Source organism: Camelus ferus, chromosome 8 (assembly GCF_009834535.1).
Source record: "Camelus ferus isolate YT-003-E chromosome 8, BCGSAC_Cfer_1.0, whole genome shotgun sequence".
Lineage (NCBI taxonomy): Eukaryota > Metazoa > Chordata > Mammalia > Artiodactyla > Camelidae > Camelus > Camelus ferus.
The window spans coordinates 32,121,181-32,142,561 of NC_045703.1; the positions used below are offsets into that span (position 1 = coordinate 32,121,181).

At 36.9% G+C, this 21,381-nt stretch overlaps 1 protein-coding gene across 3 annotated transcripts in view; it reads right to left on the reverse strand.

The window, feature by feature from the left end:
• Positions 1–21,381, reverse strand: part of LAMA4 (laminin subunit alpha 4) — a 142,034-nt gene that overhangs the window by 38,728 nt on the left and 81,925 nt on the right. For all 3 annotated transcript variants that reach the window (XM_006187390.3, XM_032484720.1, XM_014561530.2), the window contains 7 exons: positions 19,235–19,351; positions 13,483–13,631; positions 10,103–10,244; positions 9,403–9,499; positions 4,874–4,990; positions 3,612–3,791; positions 1,125–1,264 (listed from right to left, as the gene is read on the reverse strand). In XM_006187390.3, coding sequence (XP_006187452.1) covers positions 1,125–1,264; positions 3,612–3,791; positions 4,874–4,990; positions 9,403–9,499; positions 10,103–10,244; positions 13,483–13,631; positions 19,235–19,351 — 942 coding nt within the window. The remainder of the gene's footprint in view (positions 1–1,124; positions 1,265–3,611; positions 3,792–4,873; positions 4,991–9,402; positions 9,500–10,102; positions 10,245–13,482; positions 13,632–19,234; positions 19,352–21,381) is intronic.

Here is a 21,381-nt window from a genome sequence, read left to right on the forward strand (position 1 = left end):
TTGTAAAACTTGAGAGTTCAAAAAAGGTGTTTATCTGTATAGAAAGTATTTGCCTTTGGGGAGCTGAGTGGGATCCCAAAGGCACTGCCAAGACTTTCTTTAGAAAATAGTTTTAGATGATTAAGGCCCCCAGATTCTACTCCATACAAATAAAACTACCAGAAGGCATTCACAAAAACCTAGCTTTGGAAATACCATTTCTTGATGATAAATCTGTTTTTGAAATGTTCTCCAAATATCTAAAATGGGTGATTTATGTTGTGGGACCAATATTCATATATAATTTAAAAGTTGGATATGTATTTACCAATAATAATTTTCTTCATTACAAAATAGTTAATTTCTAACTCTTAATTCTGTCAGTAATTAGGGCCAATAGTTTGTTCAGCTCAATTGAGAAATAAAACCATATAATTTGGTTGTAAAAAGTGATGCTGATCTATAAATGAATTAAAAATAAATTAAAAGGAGGGCCAAGAACATGTCCTGTTTCCACTGAAAATGTTAACTGTTGTGTCCGGATATGTTCCTACCAAAGCTGGCACTAGTTGCAGTGTTGTGTTGGTTCCATATACCACCTCAGAATAGGGTCTTTGCTGAAATTGTTCAGTTTAGCTACTTTGTCATTCCTTAGTTAAGCCTGTGAAAGCTTCATATCATTTGTGTTGTGCTAGAGAATTCTTTGTAGATTGGCAAGATTATCCCATACAGTGACTGCACTAAGAGAGCTGTTAGAATAATAAATAGTGAATAATAATAATAAAATTAACTCTTATTGGGGTTTCCTTTACTTGATTCCTTTTGCTTTATGAGCTTTGTTGCCTAGGTTAACTGTGTGGTTCTTAATCTTGGTCACATATTAGAATCACTGAGGAGTTTCAAAAAAATACAAGTGCCAAGCCCTTCCTCTAGACAGCCTGACCACTGCTTTGAGGTTGGGATCAGGAATTGGTTTGGTTTTCAAAGCTCCTTATGCGATTCTAATGAGTAGATGGAGCGGAGAACTACGGAGTTGGACAATATAGTAGAAAGGTTCCTGCTCTGGAAGCAGCCCAACTAGCGGGAGCTCAGCCTCACGTTCTCATGATCATCGAGAGACCAATAATGATCCTTTCATCAGTTACCTTGCTGGCGACACTTCTGGTCTGAGCAATGAGTTCTCGGATCCTCTGGATGCTGGCAGAAACGTTGCTTGCAGGCCGCTTCTGCTCTACCATACGAAGCTGATCCAGGAGCTGAGGGACAACCTCTGTCAGATTTCCTACTGCAGTTAATAAAAATTAATCACTTGAGTAAATATCTCAATATTAAGTCATTTGAAGAATTAAGTGAAGAGACAACAAACACGTGATTACTTCTGGTAGCACTATAAGAAATTACTTTTAATTCTGAAAAACTAATAGTTAAGCACAAAGCATAATCAGTTGCTGTTTTCTGGCATTTACAATGCATGTCGATCTATAAATTGTATGCAGAGCAAGCTGACATATAATGTACATTTCTGAAGGGCAGGGCCCATGACAAATATATAGATGCCCCTTTCACCACACAGCACAGGTTCTGCTTTCATTTCTAATCTAACTGATATAACAGGTCAAAAGGAATGCAGGGCAAAAGGAGGTAGAAAGGTTGTTTTCCAGGAAGCCTGTTCACACATCACGCTGCCATTGCAGTGGTCCCAGCAGAGGCAGAGCTAGGTGGAGGAAACAAGGGAGCACCCAGGAAAGTGGCAGTTGTGCCAAGGTGGAGCGGGGGCAGCCATGGGCTATGAGCCCAAACAAGAGTGATGGTATAAGCAGGTTATACTGACATTTTAGGTTACTTTTTTTTGGGTGGTGGGGGAATGTATAACATACACAGAGGAAAGAGGACAAATCATAAGGATATAGCCTGATGAGAGAAACCCAAAACACACAGAAAGGCATAACTTTCTCCAAAGTTTCTCTGGCTCCATCCCAAGCAAACTGATTCAGGAACTCTGAGGGTGGAGCCCAGGAGATTCCCAGGCACACTGGTATTTGAGAACCACTGGACTAGAGAATGAGTATCTCTGGGCATTCCCCTACCTCAGGGCAGGGCACGGTCACTCAGCATTAGCAGCTGGACAAGAGCAAGCATCTTACTGGAGCCAAACTAAACTCAGATTTAGGAGAATATGTCAGTGAGGACCTGAGAAACATCTCTTTTCTGTACTTAGGAAACAAGGTGCTGCTCCAGCAGAAGGAATGAAATTAACAGCTACTATCAGTTTAGTGTATGTATTAACAGAGGTAAATATTTGTTGTTTGATCACTGACCACAATAGCCATACCACAAGATGGCTATTGTTATATTATAATAGTCTTCAACATTAGAAGTAATAAAGCGTATTTAAAATACTACATTAAATTTTGATTATGGAAATATGTACAAAGCAGGGTTTCTCTGCCTCCAATTCTCTCAGAGAGAGGGAATCACTCCATATTAGAGTCTTTATAAAGTCTTGTATTGTGGTATTCTTTTTCATTTACCTTGTTTTGAATCACAAAATGCTATTTGAGGAAAGCACACAGTGTTAGTTCTAGATGGCTACTGGAATCACTGATAGGAGGGAAAAAGGAGGGAAAAAATTAACACCGATTTAGTAAATATTCCTGAGGCAATATCTTTATAAATGTAAATATTGGCTATTATGTAGGCAAATCTTTTAAAGATCAAGTTTTAAAAGAAACTGAGTGGTTACATGAACTCATGAATACATACTTAAGAGATGAATATAAAAGAGCTATCTTCCTGTTACGGGAATGGATATTGTGCCCCAGGATAAAATTTCCAGTGACAAACAGATCATATATGGATTTTAAAAGGTGGTTAAATTCAGATGGAAGTGAAGGGAACATGGTCTGCAAAACCATGCTGGGGAACTGGAAGTTCTAGTCATGACAAAGACACTGATATTTAAGAGATATGAAGAGAGAGAATAAAAATATGAAGAGATTGGAAAAAATTCTCAAGTAATATGTGATTTTGAGTATCTATATGTAACTAAATAAACTAGGTAGACATCAGTATATTTCATCTTTATTGCTGTATATTTATATTTAAGTTGGACAATAAACTTTTCTTCTTAATGTGACGCTTCATTTATGTTTGACTATATTCAGTACTTGTCGGTAATAACCGGTTTTACTTGGATCAGGAAAAAGCAATGTTGTTTAGCAAAGGCAATGCTGTTTGGTTAAAGTGATGCTGTTTAGCAAATTTTTTTCTTAAAAGCTAACCAGCATTTTGTTAAGATTATTTATTCTAACATGTGACTGACCTTCTTCCCCAAAGGATCAGTCTTACATTGATAGAAACAAGTGCTACCATTATTTCATGTGGAAAAAAATGGACTCTTAACCAATCTAGCTAGCATTTATTTATGGGAAATATATATATTTCATATGTCCACACACACATACATGCTGATAGATGAACTGGGCAAAAAGTTTTTATCCTTTTCTAAGCTAACTTCTACAATATTCCAGTCTAAAGCCTTAATGAAGAAAACTGCTTCTTAATGAAAGATGTGTAGAGTTTAATGGCCAATTCCTTAACTGGATGCAAATAGTGAAGTTGCTAAGTGATACCTGCATCTCTGGCAGAGTCCACTGCAGTGTTGTAAGCAGAAGAGTCAAAATTCTGAAGATTCTGTGACCAGTTAGTTAGATTGTTAGCCATCGGGGCGGCTGCCTGCTGGACTTCCATTGTGGTCTTGTTAGCTTCCTCAGTGATCAGCTTGGACTGATCCAGGCGCTGCTGAGCGTCACCTTCACACAGAACACAAGGACATTTATTTTGCAAAGAAGACATTTGATGGGATCGTGAATATCCATTTAATCATTGGGATGAAATAGATCTCAAATTCTGGGCTTTTCAGTCAAACTAAATCTTTGAATGTATGTTAATTATGGTATAAGTTACCTGTGCAAGAATACTGGAAGCAGTATTAATAAGTGAGCTTGAAAGACTCTAAAGTCTCATTAAAATCATGTAGTTCATTTAAAACATTTTCAAATTAGAGGTAAATTTTAACAAAAAGAGTAATTAGTATTTCTTCAGGTTAGAGACCTGGTGAGAAAGACAGAAAATGCGTAAGAGATACTAACTCATAAAATGTTATGATGTCTGAAATTCATTGTAAATATCACTTTCTTCTTTGTGCGACACCTTTTGCCATAAAAATGATGCTCTAGTACAGAAGTAAACTGGTAAGAAAAGCTTTTTTTAAAATTTTTAATTTAAGTATAGTTGATTTATAGTGTTTCAGGTGTACAGCAAAGTGATTCAGTTATACATACATATATATATTCTTTTTCAGATTCTTTTCCATTATAGGTTATTACAAGATATTGAATATCATTCCCTGTGTCACAGAGTAGGTCCTTGTTATCTATTTCATATATAGTAGTGTGTATCTATTAATCCAAAATTCCTAACTTATCCCTCCTCTATTATTTCTGAATAAGAAAAGCAAGTTTCAAAGAAATCTATAATGAAATTCTATTTTTTTAATTATATATTTAAAATAAAAACAATTATTAAAAATGTTTTTTCCTAGGTAATGAGATTATAAAAGATTTCTCTTCTCTTGGTTTCTTTTCATATCTATATTTTCTAATGTTTCTATAATGATCATGTATTCTTTAATTAAAAAAATTAAAAATCACTTCGATGAAGTTGTGTGCTTTGTGTGTGTGTGTGTGATGAACATAGTTTCTTTTGTCATCAGAAAACAATATTTATTTTTAAAAAGACTGATAAGCAATGAATCACCTACTCTTTCCTCCAAGGTTTATCTTAATACCAGTGAACAAAGAGATGAGGCTTAAGTTCTGTCTGAGATTCTCACCTCTCTCTGTGGCTTGTAGTCTCTTAATAGCATCATTTAATCTGTTTTTGAGGGCAGTCTTCCTTGCTAGGGCTCCACCCACACGCCTGCTGGTGTCAGCCACTGCCTCCTCACTGCCTGTGGAGAAGAAGCCGAATAAAGTACAAATAGGGCCAAGATGCAGGGAAAAAAAATCTCCATTTCAACAAAAAGGAAAATTATGATTTGTACCATGGAATCATCTGCAATATTCTGAATATGACAGGAACATAGAACTCTGATTCTGGAAAATGGCATTTAGTTAAGAGGTAAAGGATTGCAGAAAACTTGTAGCAGTGCTTGGGAGTGATTTAGGATGCCAGAGAGTAACTCATAAAGGGTGTAGAGATAATGGTTAATTTCGTTGGAAAATATAGCACTGCTGTGACTAGTAACACCTAACAGCACAATGGATAAAGAGCTGAATAGATCTATCCATATTCGTGGGGAGTTACATAAGACTAATTCTTTTTTCTTAATTGTTTTAATACAATTTTAATTGATACACAACATACATCTAGAAAAGGGCACACAAGTATAAGTAAACAACCTGATGAATTTCCACAAACTGAACACAAAATATAACCAGAACCTAGGCCAAGAAAATAGACCATTATTAGCCCCTTACAGTTTCTTAGGACCCCCATGATTACCCAAAGGTGACCACTATTCTGAATCCTATCTCTGTTAGTTGCATTTGCTTTTAAGCTTTATTCAAAAGAAATGATACAGTATTACAATTTTTCATACTTTTTGCATCTCTGTCTTAATGTCTGTGGATTTATGTCTTGATATTGAGTAGTTTAAGTCTTCTAGCTTTTTTTTTTAATTCTTCCAGACTGCTGGCTGTTCCTGCCTACTCCCATTTCTGAAGAAGTTCTAGAAACATCCTGTATATGTACATACAGTTCTGGTACTTTAAGATTATATTGAATCTATAGATAAATTCTGGCAGAAATTTTTATTTTTACAAATTTGAGTCATCATTTAATAAATACAGTTCTTTATTCACTCTTCCTTAAATCTAAATTCTCATTTTGATCTCCATTTATTTAGTCTCTTAATAGCATCATTTAATCTGTTTTTGAGGGCAGTCTTCCTTCCTAGGGCTCCACCCACACGCCTGCTGGTGTCAGCCACTGCCTCCTCACTGCCTGTGGAGAAGAAGCCGAATAAAGTACAAATAGGGCCAAGATGCCTACTTAATTTCTTCAGTAGTGTATTATAGTTTTATGTGTAAAGATCTTAGCATCTTTCATCAGGTTTATTTCTAGGTATTTTATGTTATTGCAAATGGTGTTATTTTAAAAAGTTAATTTCTAGTTGTTTTACATAGAATTAAACTGAATATTTACACATTGAATTGGTAATGTGGAGAATCCTTGTCTTATTTTCAATCTTATTGGAAAAGCTTTCAATATTTCAGTATGAATATGTTTGCTGAATATTATTTTATTATTCTTTATGAAGCTTCCTTCTATCACTAGTTTGCTATGAGTTTTTTTAAACATGAATGGGTAGTGAGTTTTGTTAAATGATCTTCCTGCATGTAGTGAGATAAGCATATGAATTTTCTTCTATGTTCTGTAAATCTGGTGAATTGCTATTGATGTTTAAAAATATCCTTGAGATCCTGGAATAAACCTAACTTGGTCATGTATTACTATTTCCATGTATCTAGATTTGACTTGTTAATATCTTTAGGATTTTCACATCTCTGTTTATGATAGAATTTGGCTTATACTCTTCCTTGTTTATGAATGTCCTTAGGTATTGATATCTAAGTTTTGTTGGCTCATAGAAAAAGAGAATATTTCCTCTTTTTCTATTTTCCAAAAGAATTTATATGCTAATAGTGTTATTTCTTCTTTGAATGTTTGGGAGGATTCACTGGTGAAGCCATCTGAGCCTTGAGATTTCTTTGTGGGAGGGCTTAATTACTGGTTAGATTTATTATACATACATATGTACATACAGTTCTATCAGATTTTTCTATTAGTTTTTGTATCAGTTTTGATAATTAGTCCTTTTCTTACAAAATTATTCTTGAAAGTGTGCTTAAAGCATAGACCTTAAACTGGGGTTGCCCTGAGGCAAATCCAAACAAGTTATGATGTAGTATCTTATCATCTGAACTGAAGGATCAAGTTTCCCAAGAATTCTTGCTTTCCTGCTTTGTTTACCTCCAAAGCATCAGGAAATTTATGTTTCTTGACAAACAGAAAAAAATTTCTTCAATTCCCATTCTTCTTTTCTTTCTTTCCAACAAGCTAGCAAACATATACTCTCCCATGGTGTACTGCCTTTTCTATTATACAATCTTGGTGTGCTTGATTTATTGTTCAGTTATCTTTTCCCTCCATACATGTGTATAATGGGTATATAACAGGTGATGTTTAGCTGATTCTGTCAATGTACTTGTACCAAGTACAATGTAGCCAAAGTACAAGCACTTCTTTCTTGTTTCCTCTGGGCAGTGCAGGTAATTCCCGGAATTCAAGGAGGGTCCTAAACATACTTTGTAGTTGTTTTGCAACCTTTCTCTCTCTTTTAGTTTCAACTTTTGGATATTGTGATACAAGCAATCTATTCAGCTCTTCCTTTTGGGTCTTGTTATTGCAAAAAGCAGTGGCTGGTATGTTGAGAAAGAATATGTTTAACTATATTTGGAGTTTTTGATAAAAATAGGAGAAAGGAAATCTATTTTGGGCTGGATTTTATAAGAAGAAATTTTTTATAAAATGTCTGTCCCATTTGGAACTACCGTCTTACATAAACATTTTTCATTTTACAAATGAATTTAGAAGAAGATTTCTTTAAATAGCAGCTTCTCGAGTTTATTATAGATTGCCATTTGCTATAAATAATGAAGAAAAGGAAATCTGGTAAATAAAGATTACTGATCACTGAAACTCATTTGGAAATGAATTAACAGTGATCTGAAGTTGTAACATAACTGAGTAGATGAATGTGGCTCAATTTGAAATCTAAATTTATATTACAAACATGTATTATCTAAAGGGAGGCAAGTTCTGATCCACACAGTCCTAACTCCCATTAGTGTCCCTTTTGTAAATAAATTTATGAAGGGATTTAACCAAATAATATCATGAAATTGGTGACCAGATCTACAAAATATTCAAAGACCAAAGCAGAGAGATTTATTTGCACATAAAATATGAAACTTTGAGGAGATTTATTCAGAACAGAAAAACTGCTTTCATGACTTCAGTAATTCAATAATGACAGAATTGATCAAATATCTTGCAAATTATCAAGGAAATATTTATCAGTTATCAATATTTAAGTCACTGCATTATGAAGACCCACATATTCTGGTCTTCACAAACAAAAGCAATCCATAGATATGGCAAAATTTATTTTGCAATATTTTACTATTAATATTCTAATTCTTTATTGCTAATATTCTAATTCTTTTCCAAACAGCATATTTAAGACTAGACTTGTACAATAAATTAATTAGAATGAAGAAACAGCATTTCTACTGCCTTTGTTTATTCAGAAAAGAGAAAATAATAGCTGCTTTATGGTAATTAAATAGTTAAACAGTCGGCATATGAAAAATAAATGCATTTATTTCTCTCTATATAGTGGCTCTACGTTTAAAAAAAGAGAGAAAATGCACAGACTTGAGATTAATTGCTTTGATAAAATCACATGAAATTTTCAGTTTCAAACTTGGTCTTTGTTTCTAGGTGGTAGAAGTTAGCTAGATAATGGATTTCCAACCTCATTAGTCAATGCTTGAATATTCTTAGGAATGAGCTCATTACCTCAGAAATGAGAAATGTTTAGTAAAATTCTTAGTTTGATTGCTTTTAAAAGTAACTCACAAGATTCAAAATTAACTAAAATGATCTCACTTTTATTTTTTCCTCCCTCTCCCACTCTTGGATGGACTTGATTTAGCAGATGCAGACACCCGCCTTTGGAAGTGCTTCTTTCCATATGGTCATTACGCTTGTCCTAAATACAGCAAACACGTAGAACACAAACTACAAGAAAGTGCAAATAACCAGATGGCTTTGTGGTACTCTGTCCTCCTGACCCTCCCAGTGATGACTCATCCTTTCATGATAAAATTTTAAAGGGCCTTCTGAATTGTTCAAGAAAGGTTAAATTATGTGCAATGTAATTTTACTGTTAAGTGCATTTTATGGTATCATCTTAAAACTTGGTATTTATAGTAGGTTTCTATTAATTAGCCTTTTTGATTAGCAAGAATATCCACTACATGCTGGATAACTCTATGTTTCCATATAATTTTACTACATGGAATCTTTTTTAAAACCACAATTTATTTTAAAATACCCAATCCTGGCTTCTTTATACCTGCACTCTGAGCAGGAGCTATTAATGCACTATTTGAATGAAATATAATTTACTTTTTAATCCTAGAAATTTGAAACCTCTGTTTACATGCAGAAACACTGTGAAAGGAGGGAAGTGGCTATAAATCAGAAGGAAGACAGGGAAGTGAGGATATTTACTAGAATCTGCCCTTGCTTGCAGCTCTCTGGCTTGATTGAGGAGGTTCTCACTCTCATCTTTATGGTAAATGATTTGCGTATCAATCCCACTCACAGCCTACGAAGGAATTGGGTGGAAAGGGTAAGAATGACAGCAGAAGAAATCAACTTTTCATGGTTTTAAGATTTAAATGACACAGTTTATCTTCTAAACACCAAGCTAAATTCATACAGCTTCATTTTCATAGCTCAAAATCAAGGTCAAATGTGAACACGAGAAAACAATATGCTTGACATTTTCAAGATAAATGGTATTTGAGGAAAATTCAGTGAACCTACAACAGTGCCTGGCCAAGGCCCCATCAAAGTGCTTGTCATGAAGAAGCAGTTGAATAAATAACTTTTCAGTTGAAGAAATCTGAATGTATGCATAAGGCATCTTTTCTATCAGTATAAGCTAGTCTTGAAAATATTTTATTTAGGGCTTTTGGCTTAAAAAAGCTGTCAAAGGAACTGGCATTCACTGACTGGAGTATGACACATCTTGAACTTGTACTACTGAAACATTCATAACATAAATAACATGATCTTTTTTACTTCTCCTGCCCTTTCTGCCATTTGTATTACATTGGAAGCTCAAGAGATGACATTAGGAAACAGAAAAGTCATAAGCCGGAAAAAGGCAACATACAAATGAACATTAAAATAAGGGAATGCTCACGTCGTAAATTCGGTCAGTGATGTTCAGAGCCTGTTCTGCCGTTTCATTGGCTTCACTAACATAATTGGCGATGTTTTCATAGACATTTGAGGCGTCCAGAGCCTTCTGTACCAGCCCATTCATATCTGAACTGTGCAAATTCCTGTTAGTGAACAAACTTGGCATTATTTCTTCTTACCTCCTTGGGAAACAGAGCCATTTTTAGATTTTGATTTGAATACTTCTGGGACCACAGGTACTTCCTTCCTATTATTTAAAGTTACCTGGCTGAGCAAGGTTTTCTAGAGCTACCTTTTCGAGGGCCATGTTTTCTTTGCATTCCTCTGCCTTTGGTGCCCCCAAAACTTCACCTTGTTTTGGCTCCTTGACAGCTGCCTGCTTGGCAGTAGCCACAGGGAAAGGAAATGCTGATTTAAAAACAGCATCTGCACCTCTTCAAGCAAAAGTTTGTTTATGTGGTGGTGTCAGGCAGAGGAATGAACCTGCAATCACCCCCCACTGTTACTTACCTGAATCAACATTGTTATTCCTTTCCTGTCAAAGAAACTAAGGCTCTCAGAGAGGGTGCATGACCTCAGCATGCTGTTAGGTACTAGTTGGTTTCACTCTATTTATTCAATCTTATTTTCCTCTTTTATATAACACATTATATTTTTCTTTAAGAAAGTGAATAACATGTATGGAGCATATATAGGCAGATACTGGGCTAGCCCCGTTCCATATATTATGTCTATAATTCTTACTACACCCATGAAATAGACATCGTTATTCCTTTTTCACAAAAGTAGCTGAGGCTCTGAGAGAGGGTGCATAACTTGCCCAGGGCAAACACGGTTAAGGTCTGCTTCACTCCTGAGGCGCAGCTGTTCCCCTCAATTGCACACCCTCACCTCATAACCACCGCTGCCCTGAAACCAGGTTCTCTGCCTTTGTCTCCTTCTGGCCCTTGTATAGTTCCTCTGACATTTACTGATAACTGTCATGCACTGGGCATGAGCCTCACATGGGGGCTGATAACGGTATGTGCCTCAGAGGATTCATATGAGGCCCAACAGGGATAAAATATGTATGACGCTTGGTACCCATGCCTGGCATCCAGTAAACCTCAGGGCTTATTATTACACCTAAACTATTTTCTAAATGGGAATTTCAAACTGTACGTGTATCCACACAATAATTCATATTACTGACAAACACTTCTTCCTCTATGATGTAAACTCCACCCTGCATTTTGCAGCTCATCCTAAATCCCTTGTCTTAATTTTACTGTCTTAAATTCACCAGCTCCAGGTTTTTTGTCATCAGATATTGATGACTAGTATTGCTTTATTCATCAGTAACTTCCAGAAGATTCTCTGTGATGCAGTACATGACACAGCAGATCTTACACTGGCTCCTCTCTTCAAACTGTCCTGACTTATTGAGCTTAGTCAATGTTCATCAGCCTCCTCCATCTAGTTTCAGTCCCTGTATGCTTGCTTAGGCTCAGAGCGACATCCTCTGTATCTCCCTGGCAATTTTCTTTTCTTGTGTCCAAGTTCATTGTCATTCTGGCTCCTCTGCAGTAGGGCTGACATCCATTAGGCATAGTAGGGGCCCTCAAAGACAAGGTTTCATGTATTTTTTTTTTAATCAGAAGAAAAAAATGATAACAATAATGATTAAATTAGCCTTTATATCAATGTATAAATCATGACATATAATTTAAAACGTTTTTAATGGTCCACAGAAGTCATGATGGTGTCTTGTTCTAGAGGTAATTCTGATCCCAAAACTTGCAACTTGTTTTCCCCCACAACCTTTTGTTCTCAGAATGGCACAGAGAGTAAGCCTGAGGAAGTTTTGAAAGAAAGGGGTAAAGGGAATAAAATGTTACAGTTATTTATTAATATTTAAAAATTTTGATGGCTAAAGTGGTGAGCAAATATATTAAAGAACTTGAAACAAAGCCTTTACCACTTTGTTTTCATTACTAGACACAAAACAGGTATAACATTGATATACAAAATAAAAATGTACTTTTGAAATGGAAACTTCTTGATGAATTATGTTTATCTCTGGATAGGGCACAACATGCAAATCACTGGGTACACCAGATAGATGTTGAAGAGTATTCACATTTTGAAGGGAAGACATCTATAAATGTGGGTGTTTTCCTGAATATATGTAATAAGACATACACTAAACATAAAAGGGACTTTAGGGTGATTAATATTTCTGATTATGTTTCATGTAAAGCTTGGGGTAACTTCCCTAGAATTATACTAGAATACTGTCTGCTGCAGGTGGCATTTAGAGAAGGTATGTGTTGGGATCCCATTCAGTGGCATGTAGTTACTAACTTGACAAAAGAACAATAACAGAGGATGGATCTCAAAGACAATAATTTACCAATACAGTATATTACCAAAAAACCAGTATTTTACCCAAGCTTCATTTTATTGGCTTGATCAAAAGCACATTTCCTGAGAGCATGACACTGAGCTGTTTATAACACCACCTCACACACCAAGGTTTTACATGTGATCTCTTCATTCCCATACCCACTCCTGCTCCCTCTTCTTGGGAGAGTTGGAAGGATATCTGAAAATTTTGGCAATCAAGAATAAAAAGGGTAATTCAAGTTTTGAACAGAAGTGAATACTGGTTCTTATTTTATTCATAACTTTTACCAACGCTTGTTTCTAATCACCAGATTTGTGATCTTTTTCTATAATGATCTCATTATTTACCTACTACTTCAGGGTCATGAATTCAATTCCAATCTTTTTGTACATTTCAATTAACATTAAATGAGTGTTCAAGGGGTGCATGACTCCATTCTAGATGCTGTGAGGAAAATTATCAATTGATTTTATCTTAACAGGTGCTGAAATCAGTTCCTACTGGGCACTGTGGAGTGGCCAGAGTATTTACCAGAAGTCTGCTGGATTGCCAACTTCCAACCAGCTTTATTTAGGACACTTGAATGCAGAAAGCTAATTCTGTCTGTGAAAGAAATAGGCTATGATGGCAGAGTTAGAACTTGTAGAGGGATCTGATTTCTTGATGATATTTTCTGCAGCAGTTATGTCCCTAACTAAAATGTGTTAGGTAATCCTATTAATAATTGTGGAATGGAACCACCCCTAGCCCCAACAACACAGCTCTCTGATCTGATAGATTTTTTAAAATCAAAGAACTTTCTCCTCAAAGCAACCGTAATAAACAGTAATTGGCTGTCAGACTGATCAAGCAACAAACAGATAAACAAACAAGCAAACTCAACCCTAAAACCAACCTGCTAACACTGTATCCCAGTAACCTTGTCATGTGGAATTGAATAAAAATAAATCATTCAGCCTATGTAGATATTTACATTTCTAAAACCAGGATATTACCTGCTCAGTTCATCAGCCTCTTGTTGAAGGTTCTGTGCATGGTCAACAGCTTCCTGGACTAAATCATAACTGAGGTTGCTTAGGTTGGATAGTTTTCTTTGTAGCTCATTTTTGGCTCCATCTATTTCGGCATAAATCCCTGATGCATTCTAAATAAAATATATTAAAGAAGAGAATTAAATTTAGAGGGAATTAAAATATTTTTTCCAGGGAGTACCAAAGATAATCTGTATTCCTCTTTATTAAGAATAAGAAGATCAGTTAAGTGTCAGGCCAGATCTACATGAGTATAAAATGCTACACATAGATATTTATCTATTTCTCTTGCATCTTCAGCTCCTACTGATTGCTTCCTTAGAAAGGCATTTAGACATGCTCTGCCATCTTCCATTTGAAAAGAAAACTAAAGTAAACAAAAACCCTCCATTCTCCATATTTCTCCCTAATGTTATTACCCTACTTTTTTTATTCCCTTCATAGCAAAATAGAAACCCTCCTCCTACCAAAAAAATAGTGTTTATGAATGCTATCTCTACTTCATCTCTTTTAAATTCATGCTTTTGACCTATTCTAGTCTGGTTTTTATTTCACTACTCCATCAACACAGAAGTTCACTTAATTATATCTAAGTTTCGAAGTCCAGTGGGTATCACTCAGTTCTTATCTTATCTGACCTCTCAGCTGCATTTCCTGTGCTGACTACTCCCTCCCTGAAATTCACCTTGTGATGTGACCTCTCTTAATTTTCAATTCAACCAAAGACCTATATCTTGGCTAAAGACCACATATAGGATACTTCCAGCCTTGTCTGTACTCTCAACACTAAAAAGAATTTTGCTCTCCCAGTCACTCCCATTAGTGATTCTAAACCATTCTCAAGCCAGTAATAATTCCTTCTTTCATCCCTATCTGATTGTCAGCAGATCACTTTATTTTCTTTTTTATTTAGAAAACATTAGCTATTAGTGGGGAACACTTTTTATGAATTCCTGATGTGATGTCCCTCCCTGTAAAGGGAGCTCAATTAGTGAGAGTCTAGACCTCTCCACCTTTTCCTCTCTCTGCCCTGAGACAGAGGGTGGTTTATTTGATGGTAAATTTGGGGGGATAACTGCACAGACTCTGCTCACCTCCACCCTTCTGCCTCTTGGGAGCAAGCTGCCGGCAGAAAGCTGAGTTTTCCTGTGCTCCTCCACTCCGAAAACCGTCCTGGGCGGAACCCTCGACATGAGCTCTGAGGCATTGCAGAGTCTGGTGGGCAGATCTGCCTAATTCTGGGATTGAGTGTCAGCAATCCCATTTCACTCAGAGATCTCTTAAAAAGCCACTCCCTCAGTTTAGCTGCATCAGAAATAAAGGTGATATTCTTGGTCTTCATATTTACTATTTATTTTTCAATTTGTTTAGAACTTCGTTGGGTGCTGAAAAGCAGTGTCGTTTATTGAGAGCCTACTCAGAGATGCCAACACCAACAACCAGGACTTTCCCCAACTATTTGCTACCATCTCTGGCCTCCCCTGCCCCTGCAAACCCTATACACTTATTTATAGTTACCTCTATACATATAGCTTCCTCATATTTTAAGAGGAAGTGCCCCTTTTCTGTACAAGGCATGCTCCCCTATTTTCTCAGTGGCCCTGTTTTCTGATTTCTTGCTTTCTAGCTACTGGCTCTTCTCAGATATAAATATGTCCAAGTTCCTCCCATTAAAAATAAACAAAACCTATTCCTTGACTCTATTCTTCCTTCCAACTTCTTCTCATGTGTAGATGAAGTGCCCTCCACAGAAATGGTTCTTGCCAGGTTCCCCATGTCAGATCCCACATTGCCAGATCCACTTGACACTTTCCTGTATTTACTGGAAATACTCTCTGGTCTGTGACAGTGTTGGTCACTGTCTCTGCCTTAAAGCCCTCTCTTTCCCTAGCTTCTGTGATGCTGCTCCCTCCTGGTCTCCTATTTCCCTGGCCAGGCAGGAGATGTTAAAAGCTGATGTTCCTCAAGGCTAGACTCAGCCCTTTCATGTCTGAGAGACCTAACTCCTCTCTCTGAGCCCAGATTTTAGTCTTCTGATCCATTCTCCACCATCCTGCAGGAGTGGTGAACTCTCTACTAAGCAAATTTGATCATGTTATTTCCCTTCTCAAAATCAGCCAATTGCTTTGCATGAACAAATTCAATTCCTACACATGGCTTCATCAACAGATGCCTCCTCTTACCAATTTCATCATTTCCCACCACTTTCCACCCAACCACATCCCATGGTCCAAACTTGACTGACTGTTGTTTTAATGCTCCATAATTTTTTCTGGCCCCTGTGCCTTTTCATATAGTATTTTTTCTGTCTGGAATAACTTTTCTTTCTTTTCTGTCTGATCCACCTGGGAAAATTCTACTCATCCTTCCAAATTCAGCTCAGATGTCACTTCCTTTGTGAAGCCATCTCTAATCTCTTTAGGGTAAGCTAAGTGTTGCCACATGGTTCAGTTATCCACGTGCCACACTACAACAATGATTTTACATCATTATTTCACTCATAAGATTATATAATCTTAGAAAGCAGAAACTATGTTTAATTTATTTTTTTATTCAGAAGGTAGCACAGTTCCCAGCACATAGAATTTATTTTGTGGGAGACAGTATTAAGCCTGTAGTAATTTGGTTAGTCATTTGGGGAACAGTACTTTGAAAAAAATGCTTTTAATTGTATAAGCAGAAAAAATACCATGGATATTATATCTTTATTTATTAATTCACTCAACAAATACTCATTGTGTGCCCACTATGTGCCAGGTATTCTTTCAGGAAATAGAACATGTAGCTATGAACACAGTCTCTACTCTCAAGGAATTTAGAATCTAGTGGGAAGATACAGTGTTAAACAAGTGATCAAGTAAGTAAACAAGCTAATTTCAGGGAGTAAAAAATATTTTGAATAAAATATAGCAGGTGGGATGGGTTGGAGAGTGATTGAGGGTAAGAAATCCACTTGGGTTGAATGTTCACAGGGACATTAACCATTTGAAGTCTGGGGACAGCAGGTGCAAAGGTCCTGAGGCAAAAAAAAAAAATTATGGTATGTTTGAAAAACAGAAAGGAGTTGGAGTGTAATAAACAGAAGTGGGCTGGAGTGTAATGAGTGAGGGATAGGGTGGGGTATGAAGTCAGAGGGTGGGCCGGAGCCAGGCTACTTAGGGCCTCAAGGGCCAATGGTAACATGAGCTTGTTTCTTACTTTAAGTATCACTGGAGGTTTTGTTGGGGGATAAATAATGTTATCTGGTTACGTTTTTAAAGGATTGTTCTGCTGCTGTATAGATGATGGGTCTTGAGGTACAAAAGTGGAAGTAAATAAATCACTAGGAGGCTCCTGTGGCAGTCCACGCTGGAGATGAGGAGACTTAGACTAAAGAGTAGCAGCAGAGAAGATGGTAGTGGTCAGAAATCAGGATTCAGGAGATAGGGCCACCAGGTCTTGTTGAAATGGGAGTGAGGATTAAGGAAAAATCAAGAAAGACCCAGAGTTTTGGTTTGAGCAGTTGGATTGTGACACTTACTAAGATAGGGAAGACTAGGGAAGAGAGTTTTATTCAGAATATATTATGTTTAATATGCCTATTACACATCTAAGTGGTAGATGAAATTATGATTTAGCTGCATACCACATTGAGTTCTTACTTGAAAATGTCAAGTAAGCTTTTGGATATAGAAGCTTAGAACTCAGTGAGGTCCCAGGGCTAGAGATACAAATTGTGGAATCATGAATCTAATTACTCTTTAAAGTCATGGGACTGAAGAGGGTCCTGCGACTGAGGACTGAGCTGTTTATTCTCCAGAGCAGGGACCAACACAGCCCAGTGCCAAGTGTGGCCTGAGGTCTGTTTTTATATAGATCCTAGCTAGGAATATTTTTTACATTTTTAAAGAGTTGTGAAAAACAAACAAACAAACAAAACAAAGGAGAATAAGGGAGAGAAGTTGTATGTGGCCTGTAGAACCTAAAATATTTACCACATAGAGGACTTGCATAGAGGTGAAGCTAGCAAAGTCAGCTGGGAGGAAATGGTGAGGGAGGTGGGAGAAGGATCAGGTGAGTAGGGTATTGGAGGAGCCAGGACAGAAGCTCCCAGTGTTTAAAAAAAGAGAGAAGGGTAATTAGTGGTTGGATAAGAAAGCTGAGGATAGAGAAGCAACCATAGCAACCATAGAGGTCACTGATGACCTGGACAAAAACAGTCTTGGTGGAGGGGTACGAAACCCCACTCAAAGTGGAATGAGTACAGTAGACAGTGGAGGGGGGAGCCGGAAGGTGAAAATAGCAACTATAAATGTTTTGCTGTGAAGCAGAGTAATGGGGGAGAGATTATAGCGGATGTGAGCAATGGCTTTTTTCTTTTTAATTTTTTAAACATAGAAGATACTAGAGTATGTTTGTATGTTGGTAGTAATGATTCAGTAAAAAGTAAGAATTGGGTGAAACAGGAGAGAGGCTATACTCTTGGAGTGAAACCCAGCAACCCTGTTTTCAAGCAGAGGAAGGATGGGTCTCAGAGCACAGGTTGGGGAACTGGATCTCTGACAGGAAAAGGGGGTACTTCATTAATTATAATAAGAAGGGAGGTAGAAGTATGCATACACATGTAGGAGGGCTGGTAGACTTGGGGAGGGAAGATGAGGGGAATTCTCTTATCTTTGCTCCTAATTTTTAGTCAAGCATGAAGCAAATTCTACCAGCCAGACTGATACAAGGGGAGGTGGGTTTCCCACCAGTCATACTGGCTTCTCTGGTGTGGCCACAATGCTGAAGGTACTTGGGTTTACTGGGCTATGGAATTAAAATTCTCAAGTGAGTACAATAGGGGAAGAGGTGGGTATGGAAGTAAAGGGTGTTTGCAAAGAATGATTACATTGATAATTTTAGCTGTTTAAGAAGGAAAGAAAGGATGTGAAAGGAGTAGAGTAAATGAGACAGCAGAGGTCTTGATGTGGCCAGATAATTGTTGGAGTAAGTGAGATAAGAGATGGTGCTTGGGGAAGGAGGTGTTTGACACTGGGATCTGGGAGAAGGTGCTATTACTGATGACAAGATCTGGGTCTGGCCAGATGACCAAAGGTAGTATGGAGAAAAAGCCTGTTGGGTAGGAGAAGTTCAAGGAGCTGAGAGCTGGTGGGTTCATCCATCTGGATTTTGATGTCACCAAGGATGGTGATGGAAGTAGAGATGGAGAGATGGTGATCAGATGACTTTAAAATGGTATCCTTTCAAAGGTAATAACAATGAGTAAGACTACTTTTGTGATGGTTTTGTTCACTGCATTTTATTGGAAAATTGCTACTTTAAAATATGACTTTTACTGATTTTGAATGTCAGCTTAATAAAATACACAATTTATGAGTAAAGAGTGAGTAGGACAGATCTGCACTTTCAACAGAACTTTCTGGAATTATCTGTGTTGCACAATATAGCAGCCATCAGCCACATGTGGTGCTATTGAGCAAGTGAAATGTAGCTAACGCTACTGACAAATTCAATTTTAATTTTATTTTTTTTAAGTAATTTAAATTTAAATTTAAGTAGCCATGTAGTGGCAACTGAACAATGAAAAAAACTGAAAAATTCAGTCACCTAATCTTACTTTTATAACACCAGGTAATTTGATAGACTGAACTGGATTCGATTTTCTTCTATGACACTGAGCTGCTGTTCTAACCTGCTATAAACACTAACCTGAACAAGTCACGTGTGTCCTTACCTTTATTATGTCATCAAGTTCTGAAAGGGTCAGCCGAGGCGTTATCAGAGAGTAGGAAGACGTCCTCAGAGAAGCGTTCACCCCTTCCACCTGTTCCCTCACTCTCTCATGCTGTTTCTGCAGGAGAGAAGAGCAAGGGAGAGAGGAAGAGAAGGTCGCTTTAGAGAAGGCATCAGGGAGAGTGCCAACTGTCAGCTTGCTGTCTGCACTCAGACAGATCTGCGTTCCTATCCCAGACCCGCCACCAAATTGCTGTGCCACTCTGGGGAATTCCACCCAGCCCCGGCTTAGCTTTCTCATTTATAAAATGGAGATAATGAAAGTAAGCACCTTGAGGGTTTTAAAGCAGTTAGTTATGATTATTACTTACAATGCAACCACCTCGAAGAGAGGTGATACTTCAGAGAGGGCCCTCGCCTCTTTATCCATAAATGTGAAGTAGGGTTAGGATACAGGGTTGAACTGTATTTGCATTAACTGGAAAATGGATTAATTCCAAAAAGCATTTATCATGTGTTAACTTTAGACCAGGCATAAATAGCTCATTTGGACAGGAATAAAGTATATACAAAAGAATCTTAATGTCCCCTAAAAATTTTAAATGGCCCTATTATCAAAGCATAAAATTGTGAACTTGCTTCCTTCTACTCTGAGCTCTTTATGTTAGATGCTCAGACATTTTGAGGAGGGAAGTTGCCCAAGTGTGGATATATATATTTTTTGATGAATGCTTTTTTTTTCCTTTGTTTTTTCAGAGAGAGGAGGTAAATGAATGCTTTAATTTCTAGAGTCAGGGTTGTGATTCTGAAGAAACACTGGAGCTTCAAAGAATTTCAGAGTTTGAAAGCGGCACAAAATGAAACTTTAAGAGGGAAAAGTAAAAGATTCACTTTATAATCTGAGTAAAAAATGAGTTAAAGTTACTTCAGAAATATAAATTTTAACTGGAGTTGAAATGTATAAGTTATGGTATAATTTAGGATATCATAGAAATAATTCTAGAAACTTAGATATTGAAGGACATACTTTAAACTTTCTAAGTTCACCTTAATGTCCTTTCTCATTCCCTGCAGTCTTTCCTGACTCAGTGGAAAGGAAGAATCGTCTCCAAATATATTGCTACAGGGTAAGACATAGGTCTACGGACAAAAAAGAATCTCATTTGAACATCCTCTTAAAGCAAGAACATTTAAAAAAAAATCAATTTCCCCTCAAAATCCATCAAGCTTAATGCAGTGTGGCTATCTGGGGTTAATTATTCTTGTCTGTACAAGGAGAGGTAGTTACACAGCTCTACACAAAAGCAGTAATTTAAAGTATGTGAGGAAGGGAGGTGAAAAAAGACTGGTATTATCTAGCTCTCTCAGAGCAGTTTTCCTGTTGCAGAGTCTGAGATATGACCCCTTCTGGAAGCTCTCGTATCTGCACTGCCTTATGGGAGCACAGCTAACCCCCTGAAGTAACAACCAAACTTCAAAGCCATGTGCAAACAGCACTGCCTGATAAGCTCATTGGCAGTGGTTGGAAAATGATATGCTTCAAGTTAAAGGGTTTCTGTCATGTACCATATACAGCGTTAGACAGAGATGAATAAAATTAACCTCGAAACAAAGTTATTCCCACAGAAAGATAGGCAATTGGAACAAAAGAAAGTTCAAAAACTAATAATTATGAAAATGATGTAATTAGCACCATTCAGCATGCTTTGGTATCCATTACACATATGCAAAAAATAAAACAAAAGTTTCCTGATCCTTTAAAAAAAGAGAGAAGGGAAGGTGAAGCTTTGGTTTATGAGAATCCCTAAACAGACAAGAGTCTCATATTCATCTGGTAAAAAATTTTTTTTATCATTCTGTTATCCTTTCAGGTTGGGAGAAGGATGGCAAAATAAATAATGTAATCATTAGCTGTGTGGCTACTACTTGCACACATCAAAATGCTTACATTGTGTGGTTATTTTTGGTTTTGTATAAAGACTGGAATTCTGGCATTATTTTTTTCTAAGCCATACTGTAGGTCTAGCAGTGAAATGTGAAATTAAAACATTTATTAGATAGATTCATTAGCAGATGATCACAATGCAGAAACAAATGTGCACAGGTGTATTATGAAGTTTTTGGAGAGGAGCACGTGTTGACCTGGAA